The sequence below is a fragment of the Genypterus blacodes genome, unplaced genomic scaffold (genome assembly GCF_046128005.1).
Source record: "Genypterus blacodes isolate CSIRO-AG114 ecotype Tasmania unplaced genomic scaffold, CSIRO-AGI_Gbla_v1 ptg000067l_1, whole genome shotgun sequence".
Taxonomy (NCBI): Eukaryota; Metazoa; Chordata; class Actinopteri; order Ophidiiformes; family Ophidiidae; genus Genypterus; species Genypterus blacodes.
Genome location: NW_027466879.1, coordinates 15,534,477 through 15,549,004, shown reverse-complemented (window position 1 = coordinate 15,549,004; position 14,528 = coordinate 15,534,477). Strand labels below are relative to the sequence as shown.

Here is a 14,528-nt window from a genome sequence, read left to right as displayed (position 1 = left end):
TATATACAAAAACATTACACGACATATATCCCCATATATCCCATATATCTGAAAGACAAAAGATAACATGGTAAACATTTACAATTTAGTCTTTATTTTCAGTTGATACGTTGACTTTTTTTTTGCGTTTAAAATGACTTCCGGTGCTGGTGGCACATCCCAAGCCTCATCAGCGGTTGATTAAAAGCGGTGGGGGCAGGGATCAATCGCGCCGCATCCCCGTGTGTATCCGTCTGTAGCAGCGCGCGCAGAGCCGAGGAAACAAGCCGAGAGACGCACACAGCACGAGCGAAAATGGCCGGTGGAAGCTCCGTGGAAGCAGTCAAGAAGAAAATAAAGTCTCTACAGGAGCAGGCCGATGTGGCGGAGGACCGGGCGGCGGCACTCCAGCGGGAGCTCAACGGGGAGAGGAACTCGAGAGAAGCCGTAAGCCGCTCACCGTGATTTAAAGCAATTAGTGTCCAGGCTGCCGACGGCATTAACCGTAAATCTGGTCAAAAAGCGCGGCTACGAGGCCCAGACAGACGGGCTGCGGTCGATTACGGGCTGGGATGGACGGGCGGATAAATGGGTTCGAAATTAGCCGAAAAGCGTGAGGCGAGTAAACGATGGATAGATAAAAGGGACACCGCCCGGCACACCCCGAGGAGACAAACAGCCTCCACAGCAGCAAGCGCTCCTTGCTGGCGCTGTGTTCAACTCCCATTAGCTAATAGCATCACCTGTCTGCTGTGTTTTCTCCAAAATATGCAACCAACCGTGCAGCAGTTTAATTAAGAGGCAAGTTAACTTGCTAAAGGGCTGATGGCCACCAGGCAGGTTAACAGTAGTGGATGAAAGTGTGTGTGTGTGTACAGAGCTTCATGATCGTTCATCATGTGACTGTGGTGTCTCGCTGTTGTGCTCTGCCAGGCTGAGGGAGATGTAGCTTCCCTGAACAGGCGCATCCAGCTGGTTGAGGAGGAGTTGGACCGAGCTCAGGAGCGTCTGGCCACAGCTCTGACCAAGCTGGAGGAGGCTGAGAAGGCTGCTGACGAGAGCGAGAGGTGGGTAATGATCTGCCCGCACAACACTGACAGACAACCTCATGCCACCAGCCACTTCATGCCACTCTGGTGTGGAGGGTGATTTCCATACCATAGAGTTGGGAAGCTGCATTCAAAAGCAGGAGTGGAGACTTTTAAAGAATTTTTAATCTGGCCTGACTCGGCACTCTACTGCAGATACATATTGTATCCTATGATCCAACGATCAGTATGTGAACAAATGCAAATATGAAAAATGCAAACAGAAAATGCAAAGGCTCTAGAGAACACATAAACCATAGTCTGACTCCTTGAGCCAAGCCAGGAGACATAAATATGATTTAAAGGGTTGGTTTGATTTAAAAAATTCACTATTATGAATGACTCTTAAATCGTGTTGATCGTTTTGGAATATCTCCAGTCATCATCAGTGCTGCCACCAGTGGCCGAGATTAGTATTGAAACAGCAATATGTCTGTGTTCGACCAAGAGATGTAGTGGCAGGTGATCTGTTTTTAAGATGACTTATTTTTTTGCTGAGAATTGTTATGGAAGAAAGCATCTGAAGACATAACAATCAGCATGCGGTTAAAGTAAATGTGTATACCAGGAGAGGGATGATGAACAATAATGACAATGATAAGTAATACACATGAGAAATAGATGTAAAAGGAAACGTCAAGGAAATACAGCCAGGTATGACGACCTCAATGTGTACCTGGTGGTTGAAATGACATCAATGCCGTCAGTATGATATATGTGCAAGTTTGCTGGATGACATCATTACCATTCCAGAAAGTCTGGTGAAACAAAATGGACATGCAGTAATAGAAAACATTACCCCCCCTCAACTCTGAGCCACCAGTGGCAGCACTGAGCAAAATCTAACAAAAGAAGGGCCGCTAGGAATCATGTACAAGCTGAGATTTTATGATGGCTCTAATCAATATAATGGATTTGAATTGCACAACAGATTTATTTGATGTCAGATACTGTTCCTTTATGGAGACAAGGTTTTACACTCAGGGCATCAGTGACCCTCCCTGTGTTCAGGGGAGTTGAGCCTTTATCGTGTCACAAGTCTCCCTGTTTGCAGGAGTCAAATGAATATACATGTGCTTTTTCCGTGCATGGCCTTGCTCACCATGCTCCTTTCTGTCCTCCAGAGGCATGAAGGTCATTGAGAACAGGGCAATGAAGGATGAGGAGAAGATGGAGCTGCAGGAGATCCAGCTGAAGGAGGCCAAACACATCGCTGAGGAGGCTGACCGCAAATATGAAGAGGCAAGTTTCTCAGCCTTTCTTATGCTCTCATGTGACCTTAGTCTCGTTTGACCTTAATACACATTTCATGTCCACGTACATTTGCATACAGTTAGGTAATGGAGATGATGGATTGCTCATGGGGCGACGGCCTTTATCAGTGGCCATTTTGTCAAGTTAGTTCTGCAGATGTGTCTAAACTTTGTTTTGTTGTAACTGTAGGTGGCCCGTAAGCTTGTGATTATTGAGAGTGATTTGGAACGTACAGAGGAGCGTGCTGAGCTGTCTGAGGGGTAAGAACTTCTTTCTGCCCTTTATTCGCTTCTGCGACTCGCAGCTTTTGGATAACTTTTGGCTTTGTCAGCTCATAATTTGAAGTAATGTCGCTCACTTTGGCCTGACTTGTCTGTGTCATTCATTCATCTTCTGCCCGTCCAACCCTTCCTCCAAACGGCAGTAAATGCTCCGAGCTTGAGGAGGAGCTGAAGACCGTACAGAACAACCTGAAGTCCTTGGAGGCTCAGGCTGAGAAGGTAAGATCGCTGAGTGAAAACATCACTTTGCCTTAAAAACTGAAGCCTGGTCAAAGCGTTTGCCTAACACGAGCTGTTGTGTTTGACCACAGTACTCACAGAAGGAAGACAAGTATGAGGAGGAGATCAAGGTGCTGACAGACAGGCTGAAGGAGGTGAGTTTACTGATGGCTTCTTCATGCTTTCAGTTTTAGAGACTCTTAAATTGTCTCCGTACACTGCTGTGAAGTAGGTGCAGCATGTGAGAGGCTAACATTCTACCGCCTTCCTCTGTTCAGGCCGAGACCCGTGCTGAGTTCGCAGAGAGATCAGTCGCCAAGCTTGAGAAGACCATTGATGACCTTGAGGGTATGGCTCTATTTCCTTTTCTTCTTCTTGAGCAAACTGCCCAATGTGTGTGATTGTGTGTGTGTATTTATATTGACACCAGCTTTTGCTTTTTGTCCAATGAGTGAAGAAATAGCCCTCAAGACAAATATCTAGACTTTGAGACGCCTGTGAGGGGAAAACATGCCCGGCGTGACATTATTCATGTTGGCCGCAATATTTGGCACCCTGGTGTTTGACATTCGGGCGCAAAGACTCTTAAAGGCCAGAGAGTCTTCAGTTGTCTTCTCACAGGCTCATGGAACATGCCAGGCAGTGTGTGAGCGTGCGTGACTCCTCAGGAATCTGACGCATCAGCAGCTGTTGCATGTGTTCCTCCTATTTCTATCCTGCGTTTTGTTTTTTTTGGGGTTTCTCCTCATGCGTCTCCTTTTGTCTTCTGTTCTGACTCTTTTCTCCTTCTCTTTTTGTTTTTGTTTAAATGTCCTTTTTTAAAAATCCATCACTCCATAATCGACACTGCGATCAATAGATGAGCTGTACGCCCAGAAACTGAAGTACAAGGCCATCAGCGAGGAGCTGGACCACGCCCTCAACGACATGACCTCCATGTAATTTCACCGCAGGCTTGTGTCCGATCAGTGCATTAACCCCGAAGCCTCTAACCACTCTCACCATCAACTAGCTCCCTCTTGTGGTGTGTGTCTGAGTGCAGTGATTCTTACCGATAACCCTGTATGGAGCATCCCCATCCTCCCTTTTCTTTGTATTTAAGCCAGCCAGTGTTTGGTAGGCATTTACAGCTAGAGTTCACAAACTAACTCCTGACATTTAGTTTAACTCACAGCACAGGTACATTTCTTCCTATCTAGCTTCATCCTGCATCCCTCCTCCCGCTCAGCTTCATTTCAGTTGCCCCCCCTTCCCACTCCAGTTCTCCTTTTCTCCCTTCAACACTTTCTGTTTCTTTCCTCTTTTCACAGCTAAGTGTTTACGCCCATTCACCCCAGATGCCACCCGCTGGTTGAGCGTGATCATCTTCTCTCCCGCACAGCGCTGCCCCAGCTTTCTGTCTCTTTTTGTTTCTTCCTTCCTCTGCTGCTGTATCAACGCTGCACACCTGTCCCATCTCTCTGAGCTCTATTGTTTCCTGTAAAATAAACATTCTCTCGTCTATGTCGGCCCCTCCCCTTTCTCCCGCCATGTTTCTTCATTCCCATTTGTCTTATCTTTTTATTTTAATTTAAATTTGTTTTGTCTTCTGTGTCTTTTTCAATTTATTTTGTCGAGTAGCTTTTTGAATAAACTCCTGACGCTCCTCGCCCATTCACTGTTCCATTTTCTGTTAGGGATGACTGTAATTTGGTGGAATGGGAGTGTTCACACTTAGCAACTAAAGTGAAAATGGTAAAGTCGCTCTGGCTGGAGGAGTAATGGATCGCGAGCATGGATTTGCGCTGCAGAATGTTGTAATCGTAACTGCTTGATCGTAACAATGATGGAGGGCCTAACAGGTTTATTGGGCTTTGGCTTCATACTTTCCAAAGTGATCCGTTCAGCCGGCGCTTACAGGTTCATTCAGGAGAAACACTTTTGACATCTGAGATATGTCGGGGAGTTTTCCTCTCCTCAGTATCTCAGAAAAGCAGAATTGTGTAACCAGGGCAGCAAGTTTGAGTGACAGGAAAGTTCCATGAGGTCTCACAGTCAGTTCTTGCTGTAGTGTTTGAGTTGTAGCGTTCATACAGGAAGCAAACGGATGTACTTGTTTGAGAGCAGCAGCACTAACTTTACCTTTCCTTGTCTGTACTAACTTGCCTCCTGTCTCTTTCCCTTTTCTCTCACCTGCTTTCCGACTGCAAAGATCATCTATACAAGCAGCTTGAGAAAAACCGCCTCCTGACCAATGAGCTGAGGGTAGCCTTAGACGAGGTCTAAACTGGAGCGGGGACCTCGGGATGCTTTTATTAACACGCCCTAATATCTAAATGCTGTGACTTTAAAGGCGATAGGAAACTTGTGTGTGACTCAAAACCTCGCACCATAGGTCTCAGATCGGTTACACAGAGGGCCAAGAGACGGCAGGTTTTCAGAGCGCACGCAGATTTACTGAGCGCGCTCTCGGAGGGGGAGGAACTAATGAGTGAATCCCGCTTCAGTGGTCTGTTTGGACTGGAAACCTGCAGCCTCTCAGCCCGCCGTGTTACTGGCTCGACGCCCATGCCTTACTCCACGTCATGTTTTACACTACTAAACACAATTATAAGCTCGTCAAGTTATACATTGCATGTTCAAAGTGCAGGTGAGGTGAAAGGTCAGACAAAAAGACAGTCTCATCTGTGATTAGTCGCTTGTTGTAGCGAAATGGGTTTTTGGTTGAAATCTGCATTTCAACTGAAAACCAAACATGGCGACGAAGCAACCAAAACATCTGCAGCTCGACGTGTTCCGTCACTGTCAAAGAGGGACAAGCTGGATCTGCGTTACATTGGATCGTTGAGAAATAATTGAGTTATGATAGGTTTGGGAATCGATGTCAGTTGATTTGCCATTTTGTAATTTGAGATATTACGTGTAGCATTTTTTTAAAAAGTAAGTAGCTATCTAATGTACACTGCAGCCCTGTAGCTCCAGGACAAAGATGGAAAGACAGCATCTGCATATTTAAATGAATTTGGATATTAACAAAGAGACTTTGATGGGATTTTCTCAGCTGGGATGATGGTAGCGTGAGTTTGATTCAAAGTTGTATTTGCCTGTCAAATTGATCGAGATCTCTCAAGTCCTCCAAAAATTCAGTCTGCAATTTCCCTCAATAACTACAGTTTTTTTTTTTTTCTCCAAACGATATCCAGTAAGTGTTTAACACCCTCCACCAGATCAAGGCTTTGTCCCTTTTTATATTCTGTGCATCTTGGTGCTGTTTGTGTTCTTTTTTTTTTTTTTTTCTCCTAATGATTTTTAACCGATGCAATGCTGTATTAACAGATAAACTCACACGTGCTAAAGCAGAGAGCCAGAGCGCCAAGCAGACGCTGGATCAGACGCTAATGGAGATGTTACACATTTGACCTCTGCTCTGCGTGGCGGCGCCCATCACGGCTGCCACAGATAAACACGGGAACGCTCGCTCGTCACCTCGGAGGGAACACGCTCGGCACGAGGTAGCACAGGCGGCGTGGGTGAGCCACACCGTTAAACGCACGCCGCTTCTGTTAAAACTGTAATCTGACGTAGTTAAAACTCATTGTACATCTTTAATAGGTTATGTATATGTTGGGAGGATTTGCACTTTTTTGGACAAACTGCTGCACATAATCATTGCGATACAAAGCCATAACTTTAGCCAAGGTTATAAAAAAAGGGATTTTTATTACGTGTACTTTTGTAAGTTGCTTGTCCTTGTTTTTGTTGTATCGATTGTAAAGACGGGAGAGATTCAGTCGCTTAACGTTCTGTATTGTCAAAGGGAAGTGATGGACACATTGGTGCACTGTACTCACTTTTTCTGTTGATTCGTGATATTTTTCTCCAGAAATTAACATTTATGTTGTTCCTCCTATTTTATCTCGGAAATGTAAAGAACATAAATAAATAATTGAATCGTACATAATTGATTTACAAGTTTGGCATTATTTCAAGTGTCTGTCTTACTTGGTTGTGATGGCCAGCGTGTTTGTGTTGTGCTTTTGTACCTTTTTTGAAATTGAAGCATGCAGCATAATGAAAACATTTAGGTTATCTCCATACAGCATCACCCTTCATATGAACCTGCTATGACATCAGTAACTATGTTTCCATCGCTTTATTCCATTTTTTCCCCCCGCCTGTGGTCTGGCAACAAGGATGTGATTGGTCAATTGGCATAACTCCAGCCCAAACTGAAACCTCTAGCATATAGGACTTTGAACATTTTCAAACTAATTTTAAATATCACAAAAGCCATTATGACTGAATAAAACTGATTTAACAAGTTATTTGCTTATTTACCATGTTACTACTGCAGGTTCTTCTATTTCTATCTTAAAATAGTTCAGTTTAAATGTAATCATATCCTTTGGTTACCACAGCGTCCCTTACATCATAGTAACTGCATGCATTTCTGCTGCCGTTTTTCAACTAATACTAGTTACAAGTGGTGAATTCATCTTCCGCCCACTAATGCTGATGACAGCAACGTCCACCTCAGTTTTATTGCATTTTATTTTATTGAATGAAATGTTTCCACTTGCAGGAAGCATATATACCTTTTTACATATTCAATATTTGCTTATATACGGAGGGCCAGCAATTCAATATTTGCCTATATGATTGCACAAGTTGCTTGGAAACGCAGCTTAAGAGAAACGTAAGCCTCAGTTCTGCCTTCACAACTCTTGATGGAGCGAATCCCCTTGTGTTAAATGATCAGATTCCATTAGCATGTTTTCACAGAGCATACACATTATGGATTGCTGCCCATAAATAAATAAAAACCAAAAGTTTGTATGTCAACAACAGGGTTATTTATGTGAGTTTAAAAGGGGACAAATAGGTTGGGTTCAAGTCTCAATCCAAAGCGTTTGGTCCTCCTCGCCACAGGGGGCAGTGTCTAACCTGCACGCAGCACTAGGGAGGGGGAACAACAGAGGCGAAAGTTCGTAGCTTGGCAGCGGTGTTGAAACGCACGATTTGGAGAAGGAAATATGGGTGAAAATGCAGAATGTTCCGACTGTTTACATGACAGCAAGGCTGCCTACATACTTAGCAATGTTGCAGAAGTGGTCGAGAGAATTCTGACCTTTGTACCGACCAAATCGCTTCTCCGAATCTCAAGGTAATGGAACATGTTTGTGAGCTTTATAGGGGATGTAGCTAATGGTTGACCTGCTCTGCTGGGATACACGGAGGTAGAAGGAAGTATAATTTAGCTACACACTTTCATAAGCGCTCTTGTTAAGTGTGTGTGTGTGTGTTCCCAGTGTGTGCACGCTGTGGAGAACCTGTGCCCGCAGGGTGCTGAGGACCCAGCAGAAGCTGACCTGGGTGTCCGCCCGCGGCTCGTCAGACGGGGAGATCCACGCTCTGTACAGCAGCCTGGCGGTGGAGCTGGAGGTACGGCGCGATACTCTAGTGTTGACTAAATACTTTCAGTCGGTCAGTTTCCTGACAAACATGTTCTGCCAAAAATGTTTCCCATCCTGAATACTTTTGAAACTATCCCGGAAGTGAGGAAGACGTATTTGCTTACACTATTTATTACACCAAATGTGGTTCATATTGTTTAGTATATCGGTGCATGAATCGTCCAAACTCTTCCTTTGTTGTGTTTATCATTCACAGAAAGTGTTCCTCCTGCCCAAAACCGTGCTGGCAGTGGTGGACAGTGATGCGTTCAATGGACAGGCTTACTGCTACAGACAGGGCAAAGGTCTGTAAGTGATCCTATACGGTGCTTGTTCCACTTTTCGTTCTTAATGAGACATAGCCTGTGTTAATGTTTAGTATGTTCATGTAACGCCTCTCGGAAACGCCATCAACCAAAACATGTACAGGGTGCAGCTCAATAAATTAGAATATAAAAGGTGGCAGTTTTCCCCAATATTGTGTGTCGGACTGAACCAGACTGAGAGACAATTTAAAGGCTCGGGAAACCTCCGCAGGTGATTTGAGTTAATGAGCTGATTAGAGTGAGACAGCGTCAGGTGGCAATATTTAACTTTTTCCACAATATTCTAATTTTCAAAATACTGAATTTGAGCTGTAAGCCATAATCATCAAAATTAAAACAAATAAAGGCTTGAAATATTTCACTTTGTGTGAAATGAATCTATAATAGATCAGAGTTTTGCTATTTATATTGAATAACAGAAATAAATAAGCTTTTCCACAATATTCTAATGTATTGAGATGCACCGGTAGTCGCTTCAGAGAACTTCATTCAGACAGGATTGATCACAGCACTAGTGTATTGGTTTACATTGTATTCTACATGTGAACTGACTGAGTTCATGTTGGTGATAGTTTTTATAGAGTAAGTAGATCCAATTTAATTTAAAATGCATCATTAATAACAAGAATACGACTTGATGCTGTTCAGAGGTGTGTGCGTCTCTGCATCCAAGATTATAGCCTGGGAAAAACTTGGAATTTGTTTTACAGTGTATAGCTGATTTGTGGTCAAGACGATAGAAATGTCTGTCTCTATCTAATCAATACATGTTTGTCTTTTTCCCAAGCCAAAAAGAGTCGCCACAGTCCAGACACAGCTGCAGAACTGAAGTCGCTCTTCCCCAGAGGCTGTGACATCATGGGCGTTGCCACACCAGGCATAGTTTGTAAGTTCTCCCTTTTCTTTTCCTTATTCATAGAAGGGAAATACGTCGGTGACCAAGATTATATTTTCAGTCCTGGGCATACATTTTGCCAGAAGTTCTCTTTTGATTCACAAGACAACAGTTTCATTGTGTTAACATTAGGTTGTGTTGAATTCTAACACCTCTCATGTTCGTGCTCATGAGAGGAAGGGAGACCAACAGCTGTTGTGATTGTGTGCATTTTGACAAGTGTGCTTAGTCAGACTTTTAGCCTCATTACGCAATATGTTTTGTTAAGAACATTGCAGTAACTCCCTGTACTGAGAACACACGCCACACTAAAGCTTTTAGCAGTGTTGAGCCCATTGCTTTGGCGATCACGTCTGTAACGTTCTCATCACCAGCCCCATACCCAGCTCCCTCCTGCCCCACCTCCTCATGTAAAGACACGAGCAGCCCTTTCATTTTACCGGGAGTCATGTGATCCAGTGTTAAAAAATGCTTAAGAGACCTTTTAAAGCCACGGTGGCTCAAACATGTGGCCTCAGCCTGTTGAAGAATCGGCAAGGTTCAGAGAAAGTGAAAGCTCACCGTGCAGCTCGGACACATCTAAGAGGAACGGCTCACCTTTCAGCACAGAGGGGGCCGGGCATTAATCCCCAAGCATACAATGCCTACTTAGGAAGCACGGCCGGGGGCTGGCACCTCCCTGGCTCTCCCTCTGATAGATTGCCCCGTCCGCCTGGTGCCGCGCTCTCCATTTCTCCACATAATCACACCCCTCCAGAGATGCGACTCTCCATCAGCTGCGTTCCTCCCTCAGGATGACGGCTTATCAGGCCCCCGCCATCTATCAGCTTTAACGGCGGCCCGGGCTGTTTATGATAACGCTCTTTTTTTTTTTTTTGGGGTGATATCGCAGCTGAGGGTCACGGCAGGGTCATCGGCACACCTTTAATTCAGTTGAATGAATTCTGTAATTGGATGAGGTTGGATCTATAGATTACTTGTAATAGGATTGCCATGTAGAAGATAATCATTAGTGGGGCAGCGTGATATTGGAAAGATGACTTATTATACATCGCTACATAGCTTTTCCCATAGTTCCTCATGAGTGAATTCCATAATCTAATCTATAACGCAATGGAGGGAAGAGATGAAATATGAATGTGCAGAGTTTTCTCATTTTCAACAAATAAAAGATATGCAACTAAAATCTATAGAGTGCAGGAAGCATCTGATCCGTCTCACAGTCATCATGTGTCTCACATTTGCATAGTTGTATATCATGCCGTTAAACTTTGAGCGGGACTTTATGAGCACTGTTGTTACCTTATTGTACATGGATGGGCGCACCTGGCATCAACATTAGTCACCTGTAGCCGAAATGCCCCCTAGTGGCCATTAGGACGCATGGCAATATCTATATTCTACAAATGGAGTCCCTGGGTCAGAATGGTAAAGCAGATGACAATATGGTGCTGTCACAATCATCATAATCATCTAAGATACCCAAAGCTTTCTGCAGTTGTTCTGGTGAAACCTTTCCACTGCATTTTTATTTGTATTCACTCCACATTTACCATGTGGGACTTCATCTACACGCACCCATAGCTGACATGTTGGCTGCTGTCCAGAATGTTTCTTGGCGCAAAGATGTTGAGGTCGCTACCCAATGTCGATAAAGCCACCTGCCAATTCTCTGTCAGCATGTCCTTGGGTTTCTCAATGAGGAGATCAGTGCCGTCCCCTGGGATGCATGTTATGAATATGTACTCCATTTGATTTATATTTACATTTGATACTCTCCTTGAGGCCGGCGATCCCGTCTGTACTGCCACCGACTCCTCAGAGAACTCCTCTATTATCTGGCCGATGATCCGGCCGGAGGTGTAGCTGGCAGTGGATCTGGCTTAAACAGTATTTGCATATTGAAGTACGCATCAGATTCAATAAAACTAAGACGTGGAGTACTGACTTAATGTTATAAACATTAGAAATGCCCGTCGCCTGTTTTTGACACAGCAACACACACAAATCAAACTAGGAAAGAGACAAACTGCTGCCATACGTGTCCCTGTAGATGTACTGTATAACAAAGTCCTGCTGCTTCCCGATCGCCTCTTTATGCAGTGACTCCCAGCGGCTGTGGCTCACATCAGCCCCAGGAGTACCAGGAGGGGGAGGCCGGCTACGCCCTCATGTTCCCCAGCATGGAGGGAGTCCACATCAAGCCCTTTCATTTCTGCAAAAAGACCTTCTCTCCCACAGCCCTGGAGGAAGCAGGTGAGTGTTGGCTCATCATTTCCCCTGCACCTAAACGGAAACATGCAACACCCATAACGTTTTGAATCTTTCAAATCTTTCATTTTTCTGTCTATCTCTTTGTCTCCTCCAGGATTGGTTAACAACCCAGAGCTGCGCGTGGTCCTGCTGTTTGTCTATGAGGTCTACAAGTCTGAAGGAGCTCGATTCCTTAACCAGATAATGGAGCCGCTGAAAAAGAGCAAAGCCCTCATCGCTGGAGGAATAGTAGATGGAGCCTTCTCCCCTCCCAGGCAGTGGTGAGTTGGTGTCCTACACTTTGATTGAGTCTATTTTCAGGAGAGACAGACGGACACTCTGACATTGTCATGCTCTCCCATCCCCATCTCTCTGTAGCTGTGGCCCGGGTGCGTATGGCGTAGTGGGCCTGGCTCTGAGCGGCCATAAGGTGCAGGGGGCATCGGTGCTCTTGGAACAAGACGTCAGCAGCCCAAAGGCAGCAGAAGCCACTATACGACGACTGAAGGCTGCCAAGATCCCTGAGAGGAACACATTGGGCTTCATGTTCGCCTGTGTGGGGAGAGGCCAGAACTACTACAACAACCAACCCAACGTGGAGGCCGACGCCTTCCGCAAAGTCTTCCCCAGCACGCCACTCTTCGGCCTGTTTGGTAACGGTGAGATCGGCTGCGACAGGATCATTAAGGATGATTACACGCTCTGTGACGCCGACGTGGACAGTCTGCGGCACGAGTACACCACAGTCATGACTCTGATTCACCTAGGCTAGCTGCACCTAGAATAACATTGGATGAAAAGACACAACGTGAACCTGTTTCGGTTCAACATTTGGGTACGCCGACAAAACTCCCAGAGGTCTTTCCTACGTAAATACTGCCATTAAATTGACACGCCAGGAAATGTTCCCCTCTGCCTTCAACGTAACGGCAACTGAAGGGGAATGATGCGTCCTTGACTTTGAGTTTTACAAAGTTTAGCTCCGACCAACTCTTTAACATATCCAATGAAGTAACAGCTCTCTCTTGTAATATATCTGTATATATATATATCTTTTCCCCCACTGTATGCACACATTGGAGGCGTATGTGACCCTCTGCTGTCAAACCCCACCGCCTGCTTGCATCGCGGTAAATTGAATTATCGGCATAGAAATATCTCATACTATTCTTCTAATTGATATGGAGAAGGCACTTTGTATTAGTCATGTAAATAAGAGAAGTGAGGCCCCTTAAGGAAAAAAATTGCAAATCAAATTAATCTTGATTGAAAATGCTCTTTGTAGTTCTGCCGGTTTGTACACACGGAGACCTTAGTGTTTACATTTACACTCTGACACGTGACTTAATCCTGATTTCATGCCCAGCCAAAAGGGAACATGTAACACGCTGTTTGTTGTTGTGGTGTGTGTGTGTGTAACAGGTCTATGGCAGGTTAGTTTGCAGAATGAAGCAGTGATGTGTAGTATTGTGAAGAGATGCACTGTGGCTGCCAAACTGAGGTGAAACAAACTGGAACGACGTCTGCAGTGATCATCTCTCCAACAGTGTCTGAGTTTAGACTTACTTAGAAGAACCCAAGTCTATTTCAGGATTTATGTTATTTTCCGTTTAAAAAAAAAAAAAAAAAAAAAAAAAAAAAGTCTGAGTATTCCTCCAGTAGACTTCAGCCCTGTTCATATGTGCGTGTCTTTTCTAGATGGCCTGGTCATTGATCGATGTCTTGCTTTCTACTTACTGTGAAAATAGGAGGTAAAGGTGCAATGTCAAATATCTCCGACTGTACTTTTTGTCTTGTTTCTCTCTCAGTTGAAATGTTTTATTCCAGGTCCAGCTGGTTGTTGCCAGGATCGTGACTCTTCCTCTTTCGGTTTCATTTACAAACTCAAATTGGCTATCACTTTGAAATAGGAGGCTTATTTGTATTTTAAGTGTGTTGAACAAAATACATTTTGTTGATTACACACTTATCTCCAGCCTGTGCCAAATCATATCCATCCATCCTCTCTGCTCATTTTCTCAATAAATTGGAAACACCAATCATACTTGTGTGTTCTGTTATTAATATTAATACAGCAAATTCCTACCACAGTAAGCATGTTGCATGTGTGTGCAGTCCAAACCCCCTCAGCCTTTTACCTCCCACGGCTCTGTGCGTCCAAATGAAGGCAGAGACGCTGGAGGTTGACTGCTGTGCGCTGTAACCATCGACTGGCTCATACCGCTGAGTGACACGCGGTTAAGCCAATTGTTGTGAAGGCGCTTTGTATTCCCATACTATCTTTATTTTAGGAAGCGTAAAATCGCTCATGACACGCAGAGGGACGAGCTACCGATCGTAAAGCTAATAAGAGCGAGTGTGTCCGGTAATCCGCTCTTAGATTGGCCTCATCTGGAGGACCGAGGAGAGGAGAGGGTCGTCCACACCTCCGCCCCCCTCCCGGCCACGTTTTTTGTTGTTGCTGCTGCCGTATCGTGACCGGAGCGATGTAAATGTCACACGATTCATTGGCTACTGTCAGTCACCGGCACGGACGCGTCAATATGTTGACGGTGCTCGGCTGAAACCGGTCTCGTTTCCTCCCCCCACCCCCCCAAAAAAGCCCCCAACCCACACACCCACCCACACACACCCCCCCGGGAGGCTGCTGTGGAAACGGTATCGGGTTCGTCGGCTCTGTCAGCACCCGGACAGCTCCCCGCTCCTTTTGCAGGGTTCCCCGCCGCGTTTGGTTGGGGAGGAGGAGGAGGAGGAGGAGGGATAGAGGGGGTGTTTGGAGGGTAGGAGGGGGGGACCCTCGG

The 14,528-nt window shown here is 45.0% G+C and overlaps 2 protein-coding genes across 3 annotated transcripts; both read left to right on the top strand.

Moving 5' to 3' along the window:
• Positions 1-291: 291 nt before the first annotated feature.
• On the top strand, positions 292-3,763 carry LOC143004662 (uncharacterized). Its single transcript, XM_076155751.1, has 8 exons — positions 292-426; positions 913-1,046; positions 2,192-2,309; positions 2,511-2,581; positions 2,746-2,821; positions 2,914-2,976; positions 3,100-3,169; positions 3,681-3,763. Exons 1-8 carry the CDS (start codon positions 295-297, stop codon positions 3,761-3,763), a joined length of 747 nt encoding a protein of 248 aa, XP_076011866.1. The 5' UTR covers positions 292-294.
• A 4,002-nt stretch (positions 3,764-7,765) lies between these two features.
• fbxo22 (F-box protein 22) lies at positions 7,766-13,771 on the top strand. 2 transcript variants are annotated; one of them, XM_076156165.1, is made up of 7 exons: positions 7,766-7,964; positions 8,110-8,242; positions 8,471-8,552; positions 9,367-9,465; positions 11,578-11,730; positions 11,843-12,008; positions 12,106-13,771. In XM_076156165.1, the coding sequence occupies exons 1-7, from the start codon at positions 7,834-7,836 to the stop codon at positions 12,497-12,499; spliced, it is 1,158 nt and encodes a 385-aa protein (XP_076012280.1). In that variant the 5' UTR covers positions 7,766-7,833; the 3' UTR covers positions 12,500-13,771. The 2 variants fall into 2 exon arrangements, with proteins under 2 accessions (XP_076012280.1, XP_076012279.1); XM_076156164.1 differs by having other exon boundaries at positions 8,471-8,558.
• The last annotated feature ends 757 nt before the right edge of the window (positions 13,772-14,528 follow it).